We start from the raw sequence: 20,285 nt of genomic DNA, 5'->3' as shown, positions 1-20,285 counted from the left end.
TTTAAAAAAATAAGGTACCAAAGCAGAAAACTTGTCGCGGGGCAGGTGGTTGGTATGCTTCAGGCTCCAGATGTGGCCGGAGGGCCAGCACGCAGGAGAATGCTGCAGTCATGCGCGCATCTCTAATATATAGGAGGAATGACGTCATATCTTTTGGGCCAATCGTTTTGCACAACAAATAGTCACTGAAACATCGGGTGAATGAAACACCTCGTAAGTTATTGATGTGCATTTCTGAAGTGCATTTGATGTTGCAGGCTGGTGCGGTGTGTCTGCGGGCGCCAGTATCGGAGTCATTGTCTCGTCTCCACCGAGACCAGCTGCAGAAGTTTGCTCAGTACCTCATCAGCGAGCTTCCTCAGCAGGTACGGGCTCTGCCCACCCCTTTTCGGGAATGGTATCAACCAGACTTACTGCAAATACATCTACTGTTATGCAACTTTATTTTAGATATGGGGGAGGGTAACAAATTTAGGAGTTGATGGTATGGTTGCCATTGCATTTCTTGATAGTGGTTTAATGGGGAAGGTTGATTGCTAATGTTTCTGTATCTGTATATATATAGCCAGTATAACTGCCCTTCGGTGTAACACACTAGTTTCCATGGTGTTTACTGACTTTGTGGTTACCATGGTATTTGTTGATTGATGATGTGATTGCCATGGTTCCCCAGATCCTCCCCACTGCACAGCGTCTGTTGGACGAGCTCCTGTCGTCCCAGGAGACGGCCATCAACACCGTCTGCGGCGCGCCAGACCCGACCGCGGGGCCGTCGGCTAACGACCTGCCCACCTGGTTCCTGGACGAACAGACGCTGCACGAGAACATCAAGAAGATGCTGATCCGATTCTGTGGACCAGCTCCGATTGTGTTCAGGTCAGAATTAGTCCCTTTTGTGAGTAGGTGAAAGTGCTTCTGTGGACCGGCTCCTATTGTCTTCAGGTCAGAATTAGTCCCTTTTGTGAGTAGGTGAAAGTGCTTCTGTGGACCGGATCCTATTGTCTTCAGGTCAGAATTAGTCCCTTTTGTGAGTAGGTGAAAGTGCTTCTGTGTACCAGCTCCTGTTGTCTTCAGGTCAGAATTAGTCCCTTTTGTGAGTAGGTGAAAGTGCTTCTGTGGACCGGCTCCTATTGTCTTCAGGTCAGAATTAGTCCCTTTTGTGAGCAAGTGAAAGTGCTTCTGTTGACCGGCTCCTATTGTCTTCAGGTCAGAATTAGTCCCTTTTGTGAGTAGGTGAAAGTGCTTCTGTGGACCAGCTCCTATTGTCTTCAGGTCAGAATTAGTCCCTTTTGTGAGCAAGTGAAAGTGCTTCTGTTGACCGGCTCCTATTGTCTTCAGGTCAGAATTAGTCCCTTTTGTGAACAGGTGAAAGTTAGTGCCATGTCGTTGTGCTGTCCTATAAGATGCTGATCAGCTTCTATTGGCCAGTTCTTATTGTGTTCAAGTGACTCTTTTGTTGAAAAGCAGTAAAAGTAATCAGTTTGTTGTCAAACTGTTGCCAAATCGATCTTCTTGCATAGAATTGAATTAATAAGATAGACTTTTGTATGGATAAGACCTATTCTGGCTACTAGACTCGACATAAAACATTTGTAGAAAGGCATAGCCTCAAATATGTTTATGTTTCACATTGGTTAAGTGTGAAAAGTTCACTTTGTTTTGCTGATATCGATTTGTACCATTGTATCACAATTGCCTCATGCTTGTACGAACGTTTGTTTGTTTGTTTTTTCCAGTGATGTGAACTCGTTGTACCTGTCGACCACGGCACCGCCCGCTGCTGCAGAGTGGTCGAACCTGCTGCGCCCGTTACGTGGCCGCGAACCGGAGGGAATGTGGAACCTCCTGTCCATCGTGAGGGAGATGTTCCGCCGCCGTGACAGTAACGCCATCCCCCTGCTGGAGATCCTTACTGAGGAGTGTATAGGCTGTGATCAGGTGGGAACACTCAGGGATCCCCACAGAAGTTGAGACTTTGTTTGTTCAAGGGGTGGTACTCTGTAACTCTGTCGTGTGTAAGCACGTTGACCAATGATGATATTTGTATACAGCCTCATGGTGTAGCACACCAATTTAGTACTGAAGAGTACAAGCTGCATATCCAGATGGATTTAACTCACATCGGGATGTGCCCTTACTCTTTTTGATAAGTGTGGTGGTCTTTTTAACATGTCCAATTTGATGTTTGTCTACCACATGGTGTACCATTGTTCCTTTCTATCTGGAGATTTCTTCACTCATGTCATGTACATGTGATAGCTTTCTGTGAACCTGACTGTCCACACACAGATTACCCTTTGAATCCCTATCTGCTCTTTATTCCCGCTGTCTTATAGATTGTGATCTGGTGGTTTAACACCCGGACGACCGAGGCGCACGGCTCCACCCACAGTAACCGTGCCACCAGCAACAACAGCAGTGCCAACATCTCCCAGCATGGGGCAGCAGGACTGTGTGATGAGTTAGTGGTGCTCTGGAGACTGGCTGTGTTAAACCCTGCACTGAAGGCCTTTGACAGGTAAGAAGGAGGGTTGGTGTTGGAAAAAGAGTGATGGTTAGAGTCAGGGTTAGCCAACAACTCGCAGCACGGGGCAGTTCTACTGTGTAATAAGTTAGTAGGGCTGTGTTTGTTCCTGCTCTGTAGGCCTTTGACAGGTAGGGTTTGGGTGTCTGCAGAACTTTGGCCAAGCACAACTTACGAAACTATGGATGGGTTGTGCTTATATTTGGTTTGTAGCTAGGTCTTGGGAAGACCAAAGTAAAGGTGGTTTTGGGGATCTCTGCAGGCTGTAGTTTCATAGTATTTATGTATTTATACTCACCAAGATGAGTGTTCTGACCCTGTCCCTGTCCAGGTGGGAGATGGAGCACCAGCTGAAGCAGTGGCACGTGTTTGTGGTGGACAAGGCACGGAAAAGTCGCGGCGGCAACAACGCCATCACGCCATTTGACATCGAAGTCTTCCCGGGCTTCAAGCCTGCCATCGAGGCCTGCCAGGTGGGTTGGGAGGATTTCCCGCTGGAGAACGTTCCGCACCTGGACGTCACGCTGCGCGACCGCGAGAAGCGCTCGATAGGAATCCCGAACGAGGACATGGGTGTGTTCCTGTCCATGAGTGCTCAGCTGGCAGAGTGTGCGTTCAGACAGGGAGTCGCGATGTCCGCCCAGGTCGGTACTCAAACTGTTAGTGTACAGAAGGACTCGCACCGAGCTCAGGAGGAAAAAAGGCAGGAGAGAAGAGTCAGTGCTGACGAGGCCGTGGACGAGGGCGTACCCACGCTGGACACCTCGTTTTCCGAACTCCAAGATGGAGACAATTCTCTCGACCTTGAGGAAAGTGACCTCCCACCTCAAGACGAATCATCCGCTTCCAAATCAGGGACTACGGAGGTTGAGGGAGCCGTCGCTGCCACAGTCAGTGCGACTGTAAAATCTCAGGAATCAATTTCAGGAGCTGACTTAAATGGGACGGAAGCCAGCTCTGCGTTGGCACCCTCGCATTCAGAAGCTGTGGATAGTAGTAGTGATTTTGATCATGTTCCATCCTCAGGTGTAAACAGGACTCCGCATTTGCCCCCCGCTGATTCAAGCTGCATTTCAGATGAGACTGACAGCAGCTCAGATTTGCAGCCGGCAGATTCAGCAAGGACTAGCAAATCAAAGCTGCAGGCGAAACTGACAAAGTCGCCAGACAAGTCCCCCCAAAGAACAGTCCGCAGGAAACCAAAACAGAAACCACTGAAGTCAGATTCAGACCTGTCGAATAATGCCAGCAGCTCTCCCTCAGACGAGGTGGATTCTGATTGGATGAATGACTCCAATATCCATGGCAACAATGTGGTTGGCAGTGCCAGAGAGCAGGGGATTGGTCCAGATGAGTACCAGATGTATTACTATGATACCAGTGCTCTCACTCCAAGGAAGCCCAAACCTCCCAAGGAACAGGGAGACAACTACTTCGCTGGTCTTAAGGTGATAGACGACCCACTAGAGGTAAGCATAGCATGTCTTAAAGAACAAATCCTTGCTTTGTCTTGAACATTCTCATCTCAAATTCAAGGTCTATGCAGCATACTATTAAAGAAGGACCTCTGAAAAAATCATCCTATATCTAATACCTTTACAATGACATTTTTGAAAAGGTACCAGTAAAGAGTTGTATAGATAATAGCAAAGTTAGACTGAGTAAAACTCAAAGCATTGCCACATACCCTAAAACCTTTCAGCAGCAGGTCACATCCGAGCTTGTGTCTCTATATTAACCATACAATCAAGGTTGATTGGCCTAAGACTGACAAATTAATTAATTTCCTTTTGTGTCTGTAGATCCTGTACTGCCAGGCGGAGGCCCTCCATGCTCACGGCTACACCAGGGAAGCCTGTCAGCTGGCCAAGGAGCTGGCCATGCAGATGTTGGCAAGTCCCCCTATTCCATCAGGGCATTCCACAACATCATGCAGGTAAAGGGGCAAAACTTGCACAATCATATATACATTGCAAGGACAAACACATAGCCAAGGGCTGAGTATTATTTCAATTTTTCCCCAGAGGAGTAGATACAGCTGTGAAAAATCTGATGTTAGCCTGGTGTGCAATGTACCTGTCAAAGTTTGGAATCTCCCCTTAGTCTAGCCCTTTTCGACATACACAATGAAGTCAAGCCTGTAACCCATTCCTTAGCATGCATGCATCCTGATAGACACAACCCAGACTCGATCAGGGTTTCTTGGTCGAAAGGCAATGTCACCAGCCACTTGCAATTCCTGAACTGAAGGATTACACTCATGTATCCCCACTAGAGCTGTGTACCTAAACAAATGTCAGGTACAGGTACATGAGTTTAGGTCCAGGTCCGGACCTGCACCTGTACCTAAAAAAATTTTTAACCAAGTATATGTAAGTTAAACATGTAGCTAACTGTCTTTTCTAGTGATAAATTGTCATCTTTATACGGGGAATTGCATATTTGAATCTCAAAACAAGTTTTCTAGAGTTTCAACTGCAAGATTATCACCATTGTCATTGTTGATTCCGGATTTACTTATCCAGTAGTCTTAAAAAGTGGTAAAAATAAGTGACTTAGATTGCTTAGGTACAGGTGTATGTATGTAGGTACAGGTACAGGTACACAGATGTTTAGGTCCAGACCTGTACCTAAACAATTTTTTAGGTACGGAACAGGTACGGGTATTTAGGTACACAGCCCTAATCCTCCGACTATGTTGATTTTGTTTTCATTCCAGAAGCCGGCACTGCCCCTCCGGCATGACTTGCACCTTTGCGAGCACCACGCTGGCCAAGGCTGCCTTCCTGTGCAGCGTGCTGCTGGAACAGGCCGACTGCCACACCCTGGCCTTCCAGGTCGGACTGTTCGGACTGGAGATGCCTCGCCTGCCTGCCTGCAGCAAGACTCTGGAGGTGAGGGGAGGATCGTGAGGAATGATTATCGTGGTTTTAGTATTGCAGTGTCTCTCTGCCTTAAAACCATGTTATGGCAATTAAACTGCTAAAAGTGGTTCAACGACCTCCTTTCTTCTCACCGCGAAATTAACCTACCTTGCCCAGGCTTTTAGCTAGGTTTTTATTATAGGGGTCCAAATTTCTTGTTTAGTCGCCATAAGTGATATAGGGATGACTTTTGTAGGGGGGGTTTGGGGGCATCCACCTTCCATTGTGCAGAGTTTGGGAGAATTTTAGGTAAAAATGGTGTGTTCTAAGGTATCCTAAGGCGAAAAATTATTGCCTGAGAGGTCACAGTATAAAACTGCAAGCACAGATGACCTATTGGCATCCCTGGTCAATCAGAATTTCATGCATATGTCGGAGGACATGCTCCCCAGTGTAAGGGTGTGTAGTGCGTGCAATTTCTTGTAATTTTAAGAAGAGTGCGCCCAAATGACGCCTTGAGGCATGCCTGGCTAAAAGCCTGACCTTGCCACCTTTACGATACTTCTGTATGACTTTTGTAGGTCAAACTGGCCAATCAGGAGTCAGAGCTGGTGGGTCTGCTGAAGAAGATCCCGCTGGGTCCGGTGGAGATGGACATGGTGCGGGAGCGAGCGGAGAATCTGCGGAGCGGCAAGTCGCACCACCGCGGCGAGGCCGTCCTGCCGCTCATGCTGGCCAGCTTCATCTTTGATGCGCTCTGTCTGCCCAGTAAGGCCGGGGTTTCTGTCTTTTACTACAGATGTAGCAAGGTTGGACAAGTTTTCTGAAATCCACTTGTCCTATCGGGCAAGCACATAAAAAATTTACTTGCCCGAACCAATTTTTCACTTGTCCAAAATGCAAATATCAGTTTTATATGCATTTTCACTTCCAACAATGGAATTCGTATTACTGCCTCTGTTTTCCTATGTTGACCATTGGTTGATGTCATGACTGTAAGTAGTAACAAGTATATCAAAATCTAACTCAATGGAAAAATCTTACTTGCCCGATCAGGCAAGTAGGGTAGGTTATTCACTTGCCCGATCAGCACTTTCACTTGCCCTGGACAATAGGGCTAGTGGACTTGTCCAACCCTGTGTAGTTTAGGGCTTGGTCACATTCGTTGTGTGATTAATTTCTGATAGCAAACCTAAGGCATTCTTGGGACAACTATGCATGTGTCGGACAAAAATTTAGCTGTCTTGTTGCAGAAAAGACTGTCGTAGATCCTTGTCGGTGACTGGCTCTGCCACAACCTGCTTCAAAGTTCAGTTATAAAATGTTTTGTTAGGGATTTGTTATGGTTTTCCACATCTACAGTCTCTACCCAAATCTAATGTGTTACGTGTGTTTCTTGAATGTTTTGCAGACAACTGTAATGGCAGTTCCCGGCCAAACATCCAAGTAAAGGATCGACAGCCGAACGATGAGCTGCTGGGATTCGAGGCTGCTGTCACTGCCCTTGGTAGGCATTTGTGTAGATTTTTCTTTTCTCCAAACAATGTAAATTTTGGAGTTGCAAGTGCTGTTGGAAACTGCTTCTTCAAGTCAAATATTTGGCAAAAAATATGTAAAAAGAATTGGCCATGAAACTACAGTGGATTCCAATTATTCGTATTACGCCTTTTCGGATAATTCGGGTAATTGCATAGAATTGCGAAATCCCAAACCATTTGCCATTCATTCTATTGTATAAGGCTTCGCAGAATTGGATAACCCCCGGGCTCAAACTTCGGGTTTTTGGATAGAATTACGTCAAATTATAGCGAATAAAATGGGAAAATATACGCTAAAACTTACAAAATGAGGCCAAAATTAACCAACAACTGTATGTATGAAGGCATATAATCATGAAAAGGACCGCAAGATAGATAGATTCCACCGAAAATCTTGCCAATGCTGCTGCGGTAGCGTGCGAACATTGGTTAGGCGCCATTTTGATAGGTTGCCGCAAGGCATGATGGGCGGACGTCATGGGAACGTCAACACGCTTTTGAGTTCATATTTCCCCTTCAGACAACGTCTAAACTTGGTTTACCCTACAAAATTTGTTTTTACATATCCACTGTCTCATTATTGAGCTGATTTCGGCTGCACTACGTAGATTTTTACAGCGCACGTAACGCAACAGGGTCAATGAACTGTGATGTCGCAATAAGCCGCATTGAATGGCGGGATATCTCAAGCCACGCTGCGACGCCATTTTAAATGTTTTGAAAGTAAAATTTTCCGTCTTCCACCGTGAAAGACGGCGTCGAGTTTAAAATTTCAGCGTAATTTGTGGACACAAGATGTAAATAAGAAGGTGAAGAGTTTATCTCTCCAATACGTACCGTCATTTTGCTCAAAATTACGAAATCAACATAATTTTTTCCGGCATACAAGCGGAGTTGTGTTTGCCTTTGTTGTAGTTCAATTAGTTATGCTCTCGGCAGTGCGAGTCAAGCGTATTTTTCTACATGTTCATTTAGCCACCGACTTAAAAATCTTTATTAGATTTATCAGCGCACGTAAATTGTATAATATCGGAACGTATAATTATGTAAAGCTTGTAACTGGAATCTGTTCGTTCTTTTGCTGGCTATTTAGTGATGTTGTAGATTCAAACAGTTGACGTTCCATTCGTTCAAAACAGTACTGTAGGTTATTAATAACTACTGCTTAGACTACTACTGCTCTAGATGAACAAATGTCTGATTCAAAAGTTTTGTAAATGAAGTTCCGTATCGTATGTGTGGTGTTTGTGTCTTGCGTTGTAGTAATCCTATATTCGCCCCCCTCCAGGCTCCCTTCGGGGCGTTAGTGGCCCAACTTCGGACTGTTGGATACTTCGGACTATTGGATAAAATGCGCTGACAAATGAGCTATCCAAATAAGCGAATTCCACTGTATATTGTCCTAATGCAGGGATGGACAGTAGTACAGCTTTGACTGTACTGTATTTTTTTCTTATGCCCATAACATTATGGGTTTACATCATTCAATGTCATTGTTTTTCATTCCTAACCTCTCCCCATCACTGTTTTTTTCTCTTACCTCTCTTACCTGAGTGACATTGTTTTTGATCCGTTATTTTCCAGGGCTGAAGGCCAATGTGAGTGAGGCAGAGCATGCACTTCTGTGCGAAGGCACCAGGAGGCAGCGTGGAGAGTTGGCACTTGCCATGCTCTTACACTACAAGGACGACCAGACCAAGCTTAGAAAGGTGACACTTGTTCTGTATCAATTTGCTCATTTTTGGTTATGAATGACTAACCATGACTGGTCAGAAGTTTCTAACAATATCCTCTACCGTTTGTCTGTGCATTTATGACATAGATTTTCTTGTATCTAAATGTCATTTGTATCACAAATGGAAGAAGTAGTGTAGTTGCCAACTAGTCTGCCCAATGCTTTTGTAGCCCAAGGTAATTATTTCAAACTCAGCCTCGCTCACCATACACTCTACTTCTACTACTACTAAGTCCTACATTCTTGTACTGTACTTGTGTCCATTTTACAGTTGGTAGTTATTGTTGATCTTGTATATACAGTTGTACCAATAGAAATTTCGATGTCTTATCCTCAGATCTTGAACAAACTGTTGGACAAGAACAGTAACCAGCAGTGTAAGACTGCCTCCTGCTATCCATCAGGGGCAGCCAATCAGAGCCCAGCTCACAGATCTGGTAGCCAATCAGGCTCCAGATCTCCCAGCCAATCAGGTTCCAGGCCTCCCAGCCAACCAGGGACAGGCTCTCGTCCCTCCAGCCAACCAGGATCAAGACCACCCAGCCAATCAGCTGCCCTGGTTAGATTATGTCCTTTTTACTATACGGCTCATTTTCTCATTATGAATGATGACAGAAACTGGCATCTTTATTCATAATGTCATTTACAAACACAGATGAAATTCTCTCTGTATATTTTCATTTTTTTTTCCAGTTATTCAAATGGTCTTAATGGCCTGATTTTCTTTCTACAGGAGCCTGATATACCAAAGAAGAAGGAGGTGTCCTCTGCATCCCCCAAACCATTGCCGGAGTCCCAGCAGGCAGCAGTTAGGGAGCAAAGGACGACTAGCCCCAAACAGCCTGGGGCTGGAGCGGTCCAAACCAATGGGGTACAGGGGGTGACAGCCGAGCCATTGGAGGGGACAACTGCAGCTGCTGTTGGTCCTGCTGCGACACCACCTAGTGGAGCGTTTAGAACTGCAGGTTAGTGTAATTTTGGAGTGAATTAACTAGGCCTGTGTGTTTAACTTAAATATGGATTAGGATGTCTTCTCTGTGGAACTTCCTGATAATCATAGTCCACATCACTGCTAAATTTATTATCTTTCAAGGGAAATCGGAGGAGAATTTACTAACATTTTAACCACTGTCAGAACCAACAGACCGCCAATCAGAATTAATAGGGAAACCTTTTCCCCCTCTACAGCTCTTCCAGGCCGCGAGACAAGCACCCCTGAGACCACCGAGCTAAGCGACACCTCCCCCACCCTGGGGCATCACTCCCTAGGGGGGTGGGGGAAGCATGCCAGCCCGGGGAGCGACAGTGGCTCCACCAGCGGCAAGTCCAGCGACTCTGTAGCCTCCAGCAGCTCAGGGGACCGAGGGGTGGGGGCCAGGCCCAAGATGCCGCCCATAGAGATGTATGTACTACCCAGCATGTATGTGTGTTTCCTTCACATATTTCTTTCTATTCTTCTTGTTGTAAAGGTTTACAATTGAGAGGAGTTTTCACTTCTGCTAATTATTTCTGTTGGCAAAAAGAATTTATCACCCTCCTATATATTAGCAGTTTTTGTAATCTGCAGAAGTGTAATTTCTCCAATAACCTTGGAAGTTTAAGTTGCATTGATTTTTCCGTAAGTTATTAAGATACTGTATTTAGTTGAGGTTAAAAAACAAAAAGTGATTAATCATGTAAAATTCAGTGACACAACGAAAGTACAGAGACTTCTATGTCTTCTACAACTTCCATTGATACTCAAATTTTAGAAAATACGATGATGTTGAGTATATCATTGTGAGGAGTTTGATAATGTATACCCTTGACAATACAGTCCTAAGATCTAAATGTGATATGATCTAATGTATCAAGGCCTTTTGCACACTAATTGAATCGTTATGGTTAGAAATAAGATTTACTTGTCATACTTGTTTCCTCCATTTATACAGTGCCATCAGAAGGGGTAAGAAAGGCCGCCACGAGACAGCGGTGCCGACCATCCCCAACCATCCCAGCGAGGCCTCGGCACACTACATGTTTGAGCTGGCCAAGACCGTGCTGACGAAGGCCGGGGGAAACAGCAGCACGTCGCTCTTCACACAGCCGTCAGCCTCCTCCGGACAGCAGGTATATACAGAGTCTGACAAGTCCATTGGCCCAATGCTACAGGGCAGGGGAAATGTGATGGAGCTGGTGAATGTTGTTGTGTGCTTGGGCCATGTTTAGTTACTGATCTTGTAGGTGATTGCAAATCTGCTAATATTTTTGTGTTTTTTAATCATGTCATCTTTCTTTGAAACAGCAATGGAAATCTGTGCAATGTTTTGAAATTTTTGGGCTAGGGAAAAGATGTGCTTGAGCCTAATTGGGGCATTGAAGTTTTAAGATATGTTGAACCCTTTTGGAAGGGAACTCCTTAATGAAATTTGACAATTTAGTAATTTGAATAGTAGTGTTTATAAAGATTTGCATTTTATAATGAATAGATATTCCAAAATAGAAGAGGGAAGCATGTACATGTAGTTTTGCAGGTAAAAATTTGTTAAAATAAGGATCATTAAAAATCCTTTTTGTTTTCTTTCTCAAAAAGAATAAAGAAAAAAAGCCACGTAATTCTAGTAAAGCAGTATTTTAAATTGATCTTATTTTGTCCTCCTGTCCCTAGGGCCCCCACCGTGCGCTCCACATGTGTGCGTTTGAGATCGGCCTGTACGCCCTGGGTCTCCACAACTGTGTCTCCCCAAACTGGCTGTCCAGAACCTACTCCTCACATGTCTCCTGGATCACAGGTACGTGCTGCTGAGTGCAAGTGGCATACAGTGGTCTTCTTAATGTAGTCAAACCTGGATCGTTAACCACCTGTTTTTGTCAGCAGGGATGACCCTTTGTGATAGCCACAGGGTAGTCAGGTTTAGCCAAACTAATTAATGAAAAAGAAAATGAAAAAAAAACAACACACTTTTGCTGACAGTCATTCTTACGTCTTACCTGTATCTTGTAGGACAAGCCATGGAGATCGGTAGTGCTGCCATCAGCCTGTTGGTGGAACAGTGGGAGGGGCATCTCACTCCGCCCGAGGTCGCCTCGCTCGCTGACCGCGCCTCACGTGCTCGCGACCACAACATGGTCCAGGTGGGTAGGGTAGTCATCATCATTCACTCCCAACCAAGATCAGCACTGGATTGGGAGTCGCCTAGTATCCATCCTATATTAGCTTCAGTTCGCTTCTCTGATCTCGTTCAAGCAGAGTAAGACTTTCCCGACATAAATTTTCAAAGATTAAAGACTTATAGGAACCTTGAGGATCAACTTCCAACTATGTTTTGGAGTAGGTCAGAAGAACATGGTGGGTCATGATGTTACTACAGATGTACTAGCTGTATGGCACTAGCCTCCTGCTGTAGTGACTGCACAAAGTTGTGTGGCCCAAGGGCTTTTGAAACACGCATGGGCCCTATACACCACCTGATGAGACTTTTGTTAACATAATATTTGATAACTCCACCAAAAAAGAAAAAATCAGGTAGAAATACTGTAATAACGTTACCGAGGGCCGTCCCTCGGATAGGACGTTAAATGGAGGTCCAGTGTATGGGGAGAGCCACACCCCTTGTACATTAAAGAACCCCCACAGGTGCGATGGTGCAGTGTGCTATGGTACAAATCCTTCCGTCTGGAGTTGGTGATTCACTTCAAATCACCCGGATAGAGGCCTGGCGAACCTGTGTCTCGTATCAGCCAGATGGTGATTTACATCATTCACCTGGACGGGAGACCTGGCGTATCCCCGTCTTGTAATTAGCCAGCGAAAGGGTATGTCACCCTGTAAGGGGTGGTATAACCCCTTTGTGTGTAAACATGTGTGATCACGTCGACCGATGATGATAATGAATAACGTACACAACTATAAATTGTGCTGTAATTTGCAGGCTGCAGCCCAGCTGGCCCTGTCTGTCCTGCCCCATGCACACGCCCTGAACCCCAACGAGATCCAGCGGGCGCTGGTGCAGTGTAAGGAGATGAACTTTGAGATGCTGGAGAAGGGATGTCTCGCTGTGGAGCGGGCGGCTAAGGGAGGAGGCGTGCCCGCAGAGGTTTGTTTGTTTGTTTATTTGTATGCTTGGATATCCATTTTTCCATAGAATTAACTGATTGTAGATGATTATTACACTTGATTACCATGAATTGAGAGGTCAGACTTGCTGGAGTGGCATAAATACAGTTCAGAGTTGGTAGAAATAGTTCTTAATCAGACATGACTTACAAGTTACAGTAGGTACTCTTTTTGTCACCTGTTAGTCACATTCAGAGTGAGAGCAGTTGAAGAGTGGATGCAACTACAAAGTCATGTAATCTTAATCAAAACCTTACTTGGACAACTAATGAACCACAATAAAAATGTCATGGGAGATTCAATGGATATTTGAGATGTTCCACCTCTTGTTTTTGTTGTGTTCCCCAGGTGCTGTTTGAGGTTGCCCGTCAGTGGTTCTGGCTGTACGAGAAGTCGCTCAACACCGGGTCCAACCGTAACAACCCCCAGAACCCTAGTGTGGAGCAAGCGTCTTCGGACACGGAGGCCTCCCGCACCCCTCCGGACGTCCCCGCACCCACCGTCGAAATCATCCCCTACAGCACCGTCCAGGCCAACGGTGTGGTCGCACCCCTCGAACCCCATCCCTACCCCTTCCACCCGCCTCCTCCACCCAACCACATCCACCCCTACCCACAGATCTACGAGTACATCCCCCATCACGCCGTCCCCCCAACCTGTGCCACGTCGAGCCCCTTGAACCCCACCTCCCTCAACCCACAGCCCCACCCCATCCCACAGACCCAGATCTACGACCCAGCCCACCCCATGCCGCCCCACCCGGGTTACTACCAGTACACATTCCCACGTTTCCCCATGGTGACCTACTCCACCGGCACCATGGCACCCACAAGTATAAACACCATGCCTGCGACCACCCGACCCTCCTACCGCAGCACCCTCCCCCCACAGTCCCTCCCCATCTACACCACCCACCACATCCACACCCGACCCCCCGCCGTCATCACCTACACCGTCCCCCCTCTGGTCGCAGCACAACCACCCCAACCCCTTGCCACACCCCCTCCCCCCTCCTCCACTTCCCCCCCTGTAGCGCTCCAGCCCCTGCCCCCTCCTAACGCCCAGGGGACATACTACCTCCACTCGGCGTACCGCGTGGGGATGCTGGCCATGGAGATGCTAGCTAGAAGAGCACACGACGACCGACCTAACACCAAGTTTGCCCGAAATCCGCCATACGGGGACAGCGTGAAGTGGCTATTAGGGCTGGCCATGAAGCTAGGTACAGAAACAATCAAAGAGTTTTCTGCCCTCTTTGTGATATTTCAAATTAATCTTATAACACTTTTCTGTAGTACTGCCTTTTCCCTTATTTTTTGCCAGTAAGTTTTATCTGCCATAAACATTATTTGCAATTCTGGCTCAGACAAGGCAAAATGACATTTAGTTTGCACTATTGGAAGGACTATCATTTTTCGTTTACACAATGTCTGGTGAAGTAACCTTTTTTTCTCTGTGCCAACCTCCAGGACAAACGTACCTGCAGCAGTTCTGTGTCAGCGCCGTCAACGGGATCTTCAACCCGTTCGTGCTTCAGGACATTGCCATAGAGGCAGCACACTTCATGTCGCGCACCAACCACTCCCAGGTGGCTAACAACCTGCGCTCTCCCATCCTCAGCCCCATCGTGCAGAAGTGTCTCCAGATGTACAGACAGGTAAGGGTCATGGGTTAGAGTTAAGGCAGAGGTTATGGGTCAAAGGTTAGAGCAACAACCTGCAATCACCCATCCTCAGCCCCATTGTGCAAAAGTGTCTCCAGATGTACAGACAGGTAAGGGTCATAGGTTAGAGTTAAGGCAGAGGTTATGGGTCAAAGGTTAGAGCAACAACTTGCACTCTCCTATCCTCAGCCCCATCGTGCAGAAATGTCTCCAGATGTACAGACAGGTAAGGGTCATAGGTTAGAGTTAAGGCAGAGGTTTAAGGGCAAAGCTTAGAGCAACAACCTGCAATCACCCATCCTTAGTCTCATTGTGCAAAAGTTTCTCTGGGCTCAGTTTTCAGGTTGTTTTTCCAGTTAAGGATATCTATTTTAGATCTGCGAACCTACAAATTCGATTTGTATTCAAAATTAACCACCTTAACCTTCAACCTGCTAAGTTACATGTAGCCATTTGAACTGGTTATGGTGTTGGGACAGCAGGGAAGCACTGTATGATATAACATGATGGTATGTCCTTCCTCTCCAGTGTCTGCATCAGAAGCTATTCCATATCACACCGACGGACTACGACGAGTTTGTGGGGATCGTGCGGACAGCGCGCGGGGCGTTCTGCATGACCCCCGGCGGGATGGTGCAGTTCAACGAACTCCTGCAGAGCCTGCGCCGCTCCAAGTCCTGCAAGCGGGAGCTTTGGCAGAGAATAGTCGCAGGCCTGGCTGCCGGGAATATGTAAGGCTGCCCACCCCTCTGGGCAAGTGGTTTTGTCCAGCACCTACTGGTCTGGCTCACTTTGATTGTGGGGGTGACTGTTCTCATTACAATGTGTCTTTTGATTGTGTAAATTCTCCCATTTCTTCCACTGAAATGTTATCAGCAGTCCTGATTTACACAGGCATTATGTTGGCACTGCTCTGTACATAAATGTCTAGACATAAATGTACATTATTAATTTTCATTGTTCTGTGATTTCAATTAATGATGAATTTCTTTATTTGCTTGTATCTGCTTGTGAGGAATGTTTCTAAGATATACCTACAATTTATACATTTTGTACATTATTATTAGTTAAGCCCATTTGCTATCACTGTTCATACCAGTGAAGTCCCGGGTTTTAGAATGAACCCTTAACAGTTTGTGAGGTTAGATAATCACACGTTGAACGTTTCATCAGGTTGGTAGATCATCATGGTTTCTTTGTTACCCAGCCTTGTACATGCATTTGTTTCCACCTCTTTGTTTCAGCCAAAGTTTCAACTGCTGCTCTGCTATCTTTACTAGTGTGATATGAACGTTCAATTTATTGTGATGTAAATTATCAGAACAGGGATGTCTTCTGGGACTGAAGGATACTGCTCCTTACCTCTTTGTGCGTTCTCGAGAGCATCCTTGTTATAGGTATAGATTACATCACAACACGACAAGGAGAAAGTTCATATACATGTAGTCCAGATGATGAAACATTGAAAGAGAAAATTACTGGGTTGTGTTGCAAAAAAACTATTATGTACCCAAGTTTAACTGTTTCACTGATGCCAGCTTGAAGCTGAATTTTTGTTTTCTTTTGATCTTTGGCTTAAAAAGATGCCTTGGTCATGTGTTAATGTTGTATGTGGCTGTTATGAACAAAAGCCTTTGTTGGAATTATTCACCATTGGATATTTGAAAGCCCAATGTATTAGTTGATCTACTAAGTCATAGGACAACACTAAGAGTTCAATGTATGAAAGGTATACCTACAGTATCCTGTATAATGTCAGGATCCTTTTTTGTTGATGGTTCTCTCTGTTTCATTATGATTCAGTATCACTGAAATTAATTACTGTAAGAGGAGTCCATTCTTAAAATGGGCTGTAAGATAGTAAAACATCAGAACTGAAAGGTCATTTAAATGTATAAATATGACCTTTGCAGTGGAATCCATTGAAACATTGAGCTGTGAGATGTGGTTAATTGTTATGTGTTATGCAGATCTTGGTCAAACTGCAAGGTGGCACCATTGTACCAACTTTACTCAGGAAAATATAAAAAAAGATCAGGAAGGGGAGACAAGTTACAAGGCGCCACTTTCCCGTGTGACTAAATTTGCACAATAATCACCCTAGTTGACATTAAGAGATCGTTGGTATAGCGTTAAGAGAGAAACACACTGAACTGAATTACACAGATACAACCTAAGTTTTCCAATGGGTGAAGGCGAAAAAAAAGTGTGACTTGATGTAAAAAAAAGAATTTTTCTATCGGTGTACTGTTGACAGTGAGTGTTGGCTGTGTGTGTGAGTTGTTAGTGTAGAGTCCTGTGCATGTGATGTTAGAATAGCATGTTCTGCATGATCTAGACTTGGCCCGTGTTTTGCAGTAGACGTAGCGATGCAGATATACATGTTGACTTCCATGTTTGTTCCTGAGGTTGAGAAAGGAATGCAAGGTTCTGAAATGTGCACCGTCTTCATACTGTCCCTCTTCTCATTCTCAAGTACCCATTTCATTGCATCATTCCTCCATTTTTACTTGGTACAAACTTGCATAAAGAAATTTTTAGTGCTTAGACAAATTTACAGTCTATTCGTCTGTACCTGAAAGGTTGTGTTCAAGTGGCTCTGAAGTGTGCGCATCCAGTAGTGTAGACTGGATCTAACACGTAAAGTAGTACAGATACTACTGATTTTTTTTCTTCTTTGTTTCGGCTTCCACTTTGTTTTTCCAGCTTAACTCATGTTCTATGCATCGCCACATTGCCTTTCATGTCCAAACTGTCCCCCACCATTGGCACAAATGGCACATATGGACAAAACATCGTCTATGTCTTTGTTACTGTTTGTCTCTTGTGGCTTGAGCAATGCTTTGATAAAAGTTGCCTGCCACTAGGTGGCACCTAGAATACTATAAACAACCCCACTTTCAAGTATCACACTTTGTTGTTGGTACAAGTAACACTTGTGTCACATTTGATGATGTCTTGACTTGTATACCCAAGAGTGAACTTGACTTATACTTTGGTATTGTTGATTTTGTACATAGAGATATTCTTCTACCAACAACAGAAACCAGAGAACTCTTGGTTAGACCCGTGCCTGTCATTCAGTGTGGCTTCATTCAACTTCATTGACACTTCATAAGTTGTACATAAACACCAGAAGGTGAAAAAGACCTTCTGCTGAATCAGCAGAATCATCTCTGAAAAGTAGATATCACAAAAAGTTGTGTACTTCAAGATTGGATATGTTCTTGTTAATGTTATGGTTCCCCCATGCATGGTTTATTATGGTCTGTTAACGTGAACCAAATATCATGTACAATTTGTCTGTATGTTCACCACCAAACATGCATGGAATTTGGATTATGTACATTGTTATTCCATTTGTTACACATGCATGATTTTATTGATGTTCAGATTGATATGGAATAGCCACATTGTTACATGCCATTCAGGAATGAATCTTTCATCAATGGTTTTCATCATTCACAAACCATTTGTAGATGTTCTCATGGTAATGTATGAACAACAATTCTTCCTGACACAGAAGTGTACGTGACCATTTTAGGTCATCCATTCCAGATTGCTGTAAATGCCAGAGGAGGAGAGTCTGTTGAACTTTAGAGTGATTTGTAGATGATTTGCATACAGAACTGTCCTGATTTTTGTGATTCCAGAGTCCAAAGTGGTGGTGAAAAGGGTAGAGACAGAAGTAGGTATGTTGTAGAACAGAAAATCTAGTGTATTAGAGGGAGAAAAATGAGGAGAAAAAACTTTCTGTAGGAAAAAGTGTTCTTTTTACAGATATCAATTGTCACAATAAATTATTTGGCCGTTGGTCTACAATGTTGTGTGGACTTTTTACTTAGAAATGAACCATACTCGACTGTCCAAGGTCTCTTGATAGCTTTGTTTTATGCATGCATGTCTCGCACATCTCTGTGCGAGTTGGTGTGAATAACTGTCAAAATCGTAACTGTCTCCTCCGGCCCCTTCCTTGGGGCCGTGTGATCAGATTTTTGTATGTCATACCTGTGACGCGAAAACGTTCGATACAGGTGTTCCGTTAACTGGTTGGGATATATAAAAGGAACTTTATAAGAAAACTAACTACGCACGTAATATTAGATCTACTTAGTTTCTCCGGCCCGGTGAACCGTGATTTATGTATTAGGCTAAATCGGCGCCAGTCATTATCTTTTATTTAATCAAGCTGGGAAGAAATATTAAAGGAAAGGTGCTATCGTATATTTTACACGGAAGCTTGAACACACAACATGAGAATGACTTACAATTTCTGTCTATGCTTGCTTTAGGTCACTCGAAGTGAACAGAAAAAATTGTTTTTAATATTGCACTTCTGGTTTTGAAGTTTGTCAAATTAGGCTCTTGGGGTTTACAATTTTACGTGATTGGTGTAAAATTTTTTGACTTTCACCATATTCCACTGAGCAATTTTCTGTCGTCTTTCGGTATTTCTGTCATGCATTGTTATGCCCTGATCGCAAGTCTACGAAAACCTCGCCTTCCGCACTGGTGTTCCAGTGCTGAATCAATTGTCTGAACGGCCTCAGCACTGGTTTTCCAGTGCTGAAATTCTTTCAGCACTCGTTTTCCAGTGCTGATCGGCCTTGTTCGAGTGCTGAAACTCCCTCAGCACTGGTTTTCCAGTGCTGAATTTCTTTTAGCACTCGTTTTCCAGTGCTGAACTTCTGTCAGCACTCGTTTTCCAGTGCTGAACTGCCGCCAGCACTCGGTCACCAGTGCTGAAATCCGGGGATATCGGGGCCGGGTCAGGTCAAAGGTCATTCAGCACTGGTTACCCAGTGCTGAAACTGCCGTCAGCACTGGAACCGAGTGCTGATATACAAAAACCTCGCCTTCCGCACTGGATTTACCAGTGCTCGGGGACACTTCAGCACTGGAAAACCAAACCAGTGCTATGAAATCTTCAGCACTGGAAAACGAGTACTGACGTCTTTTAAGGACTGGAACGATGTGCTAACCAGTGCTTACGTCCTAATCCAGCACTGGAATCTCCCAGTGCCGAGAGTCTAAGGTACGCAACTACAAGACGTAAATTCGAAGGAAAGATACTAGTAAGTTATTTCGTGCAAAGAAAATTGTAGTTGTGCTATCCATTCGTTATGTAATTGAATATATGTATACTGTATAAGGGATATATATCATTTATAAAATGAATGAATGAATGAAGACCTTTATTGCACATTTTTTTTATAAAGTACTCAAAGTGGTACTAGTAAAAGGACGCAAATTTGATTAAAGTTACTTCGTGCAAAGAAAACTTCGTGTAAAGTTGTGTATTTCATTCGTTGTACATGTGTAATTGAAAGGTAGATATACGAGGGGCGTGCAATAAGTAATGGTCCTGACCCACTTCCAGTTGTCTGATCTAAATGAAATTTTGTATGTGTAATAATTCATATCTCTATGGGTTATGTTGCAAAAGACAGCTCTGAACTAATTGTGGTTTCTGATTTACTGGTGTTTGAACTTAGTCAGGTGCGAAATGGACCAGGTGTGAAATGGAACCAGTTGAGTGTCGCGCAGTGATCCGGTTTTTGTATTTGAAAGGACGCACACCAAAGAAGACTTTTGATGAAATAAATGAAACTTATGGTGATGATGCCCCATCATATGACCTTGTAAAACGCTGGCATCCTGAATTCAAACGTGGCTGGAAGTCTGTGGAAACAGCTCCCAGACCTGGTCGTCCCTCTTGTGCCATTGATGAGGCATCAGTTGGAGGACCAACCTGGGGTGTCCTACAAAATCGGTGTCCAGAGCTGCATCAAACGATGGGAGAAATGCATAACTCTGGGTGATTCCTATGAAGAGAAAGACTAATAACTGTGCCAAGTTCATATT

General features: G+C 44.5%; 1 protein-coding gene across 6 annotated transcripts in view; it reads left to right on the top strand.

Moving 5' to 3' along the window:
- Positions 1-18,242, top strand: part of LOC118412542 (zinc finger SWIM domain-containing protein 8-like) — a 30,357-nt gene extending 12,115 nt beyond the window's left edge. For 2 of the 6 annotated variants that reach the window (XM_035815455.1, XM_035815456.1), the window contains 20 exons: positions 258-365; positions 674-876; positions 1,737-1,938; positions 2,337-2,518; positions 2,856-3,993; positions 4,327-4,460; positions 5,244-5,418; positions 5,970-6,156; positions 6,800-6,895; positions 8,511-8,635; positions 8,999-9,220; positions 9,395-9,626; positions 9,850-10,081; positions 10,593-10,770; positions 11,309-11,432; positions 11,645-11,775; positions 12,573-12,737; positions 13,106-13,979; positions 14,227-14,414; positions 14,949-18,239. In XM_035815455.1, coding sequence (XP_035671348.1) covers positions 258-365; positions 674-876; positions 1,737-1,938; positions 2,337-2,518; positions 2,856-3,993; positions 4,327-4,460; positions 5,244-5,418; positions 5,970-6,156; positions 6,800-6,895; positions 8,511-8,635; positions 8,999-9,220; positions 9,395-9,626; positions 9,850-10,081; positions 10,593-10,770; positions 11,309-11,432; positions 11,645-11,775; positions 12,573-12,737; positions 13,106-13,979; positions 14,227-14,414; positions 14,949-15,155 — 5,103 coding nt within the window. In that variant the 3' untranslated portion in view covers positions 15,156-18,239. Of the gene's footprint in view, positions 1-257; positions 366-673; positions 877-917; positions 943-1,252; positions 1,273-1,736; positions 1,939-2,336; positions 2,519-2,855; positions 3,994-4,326; positions 4,461-5,243; positions 5,419-5,969; positions 6,157-6,799; positions 6,896-8,510; positions 8,636-8,998; positions 9,221-9,394; positions 9,627-9,849; positions 10,082-10,592; positions 10,771-11,308; positions 11,433-11,644; positions 11,776-12,572; positions 12,738-13,105; positions 13,980-14,226; positions 14,415-14,948 lie in introns of those variants that run through there. The other 4 variants (XM_035815457.1, XM_035815458.1, XM_035815459.1 and 1 more) reach the window with 4 other exon arrangements.
- Positions 18,243-20,285: the final 2,043 nt, after the last annotated feature.

This window comes from Branchiostoma floridae, chromosome 3 (assembly GCF_000003815.2).
Source record: "Branchiostoma floridae strain S238N-H82 chromosome 3, Bfl_VNyyK, whole genome shotgun sequence".
Lineage (NCBI taxonomy): Eukaryota > Metazoa > Chordata > Leptocardii > Amphioxiformes > Branchiostomatidae > Branchiostoma > Branchiostoma floridae.
The sequence above is the reverse complement of the archived record's forward strand: the minus strand, read 5'-3'. Positions and strand labels throughout refer to the sequence as shown.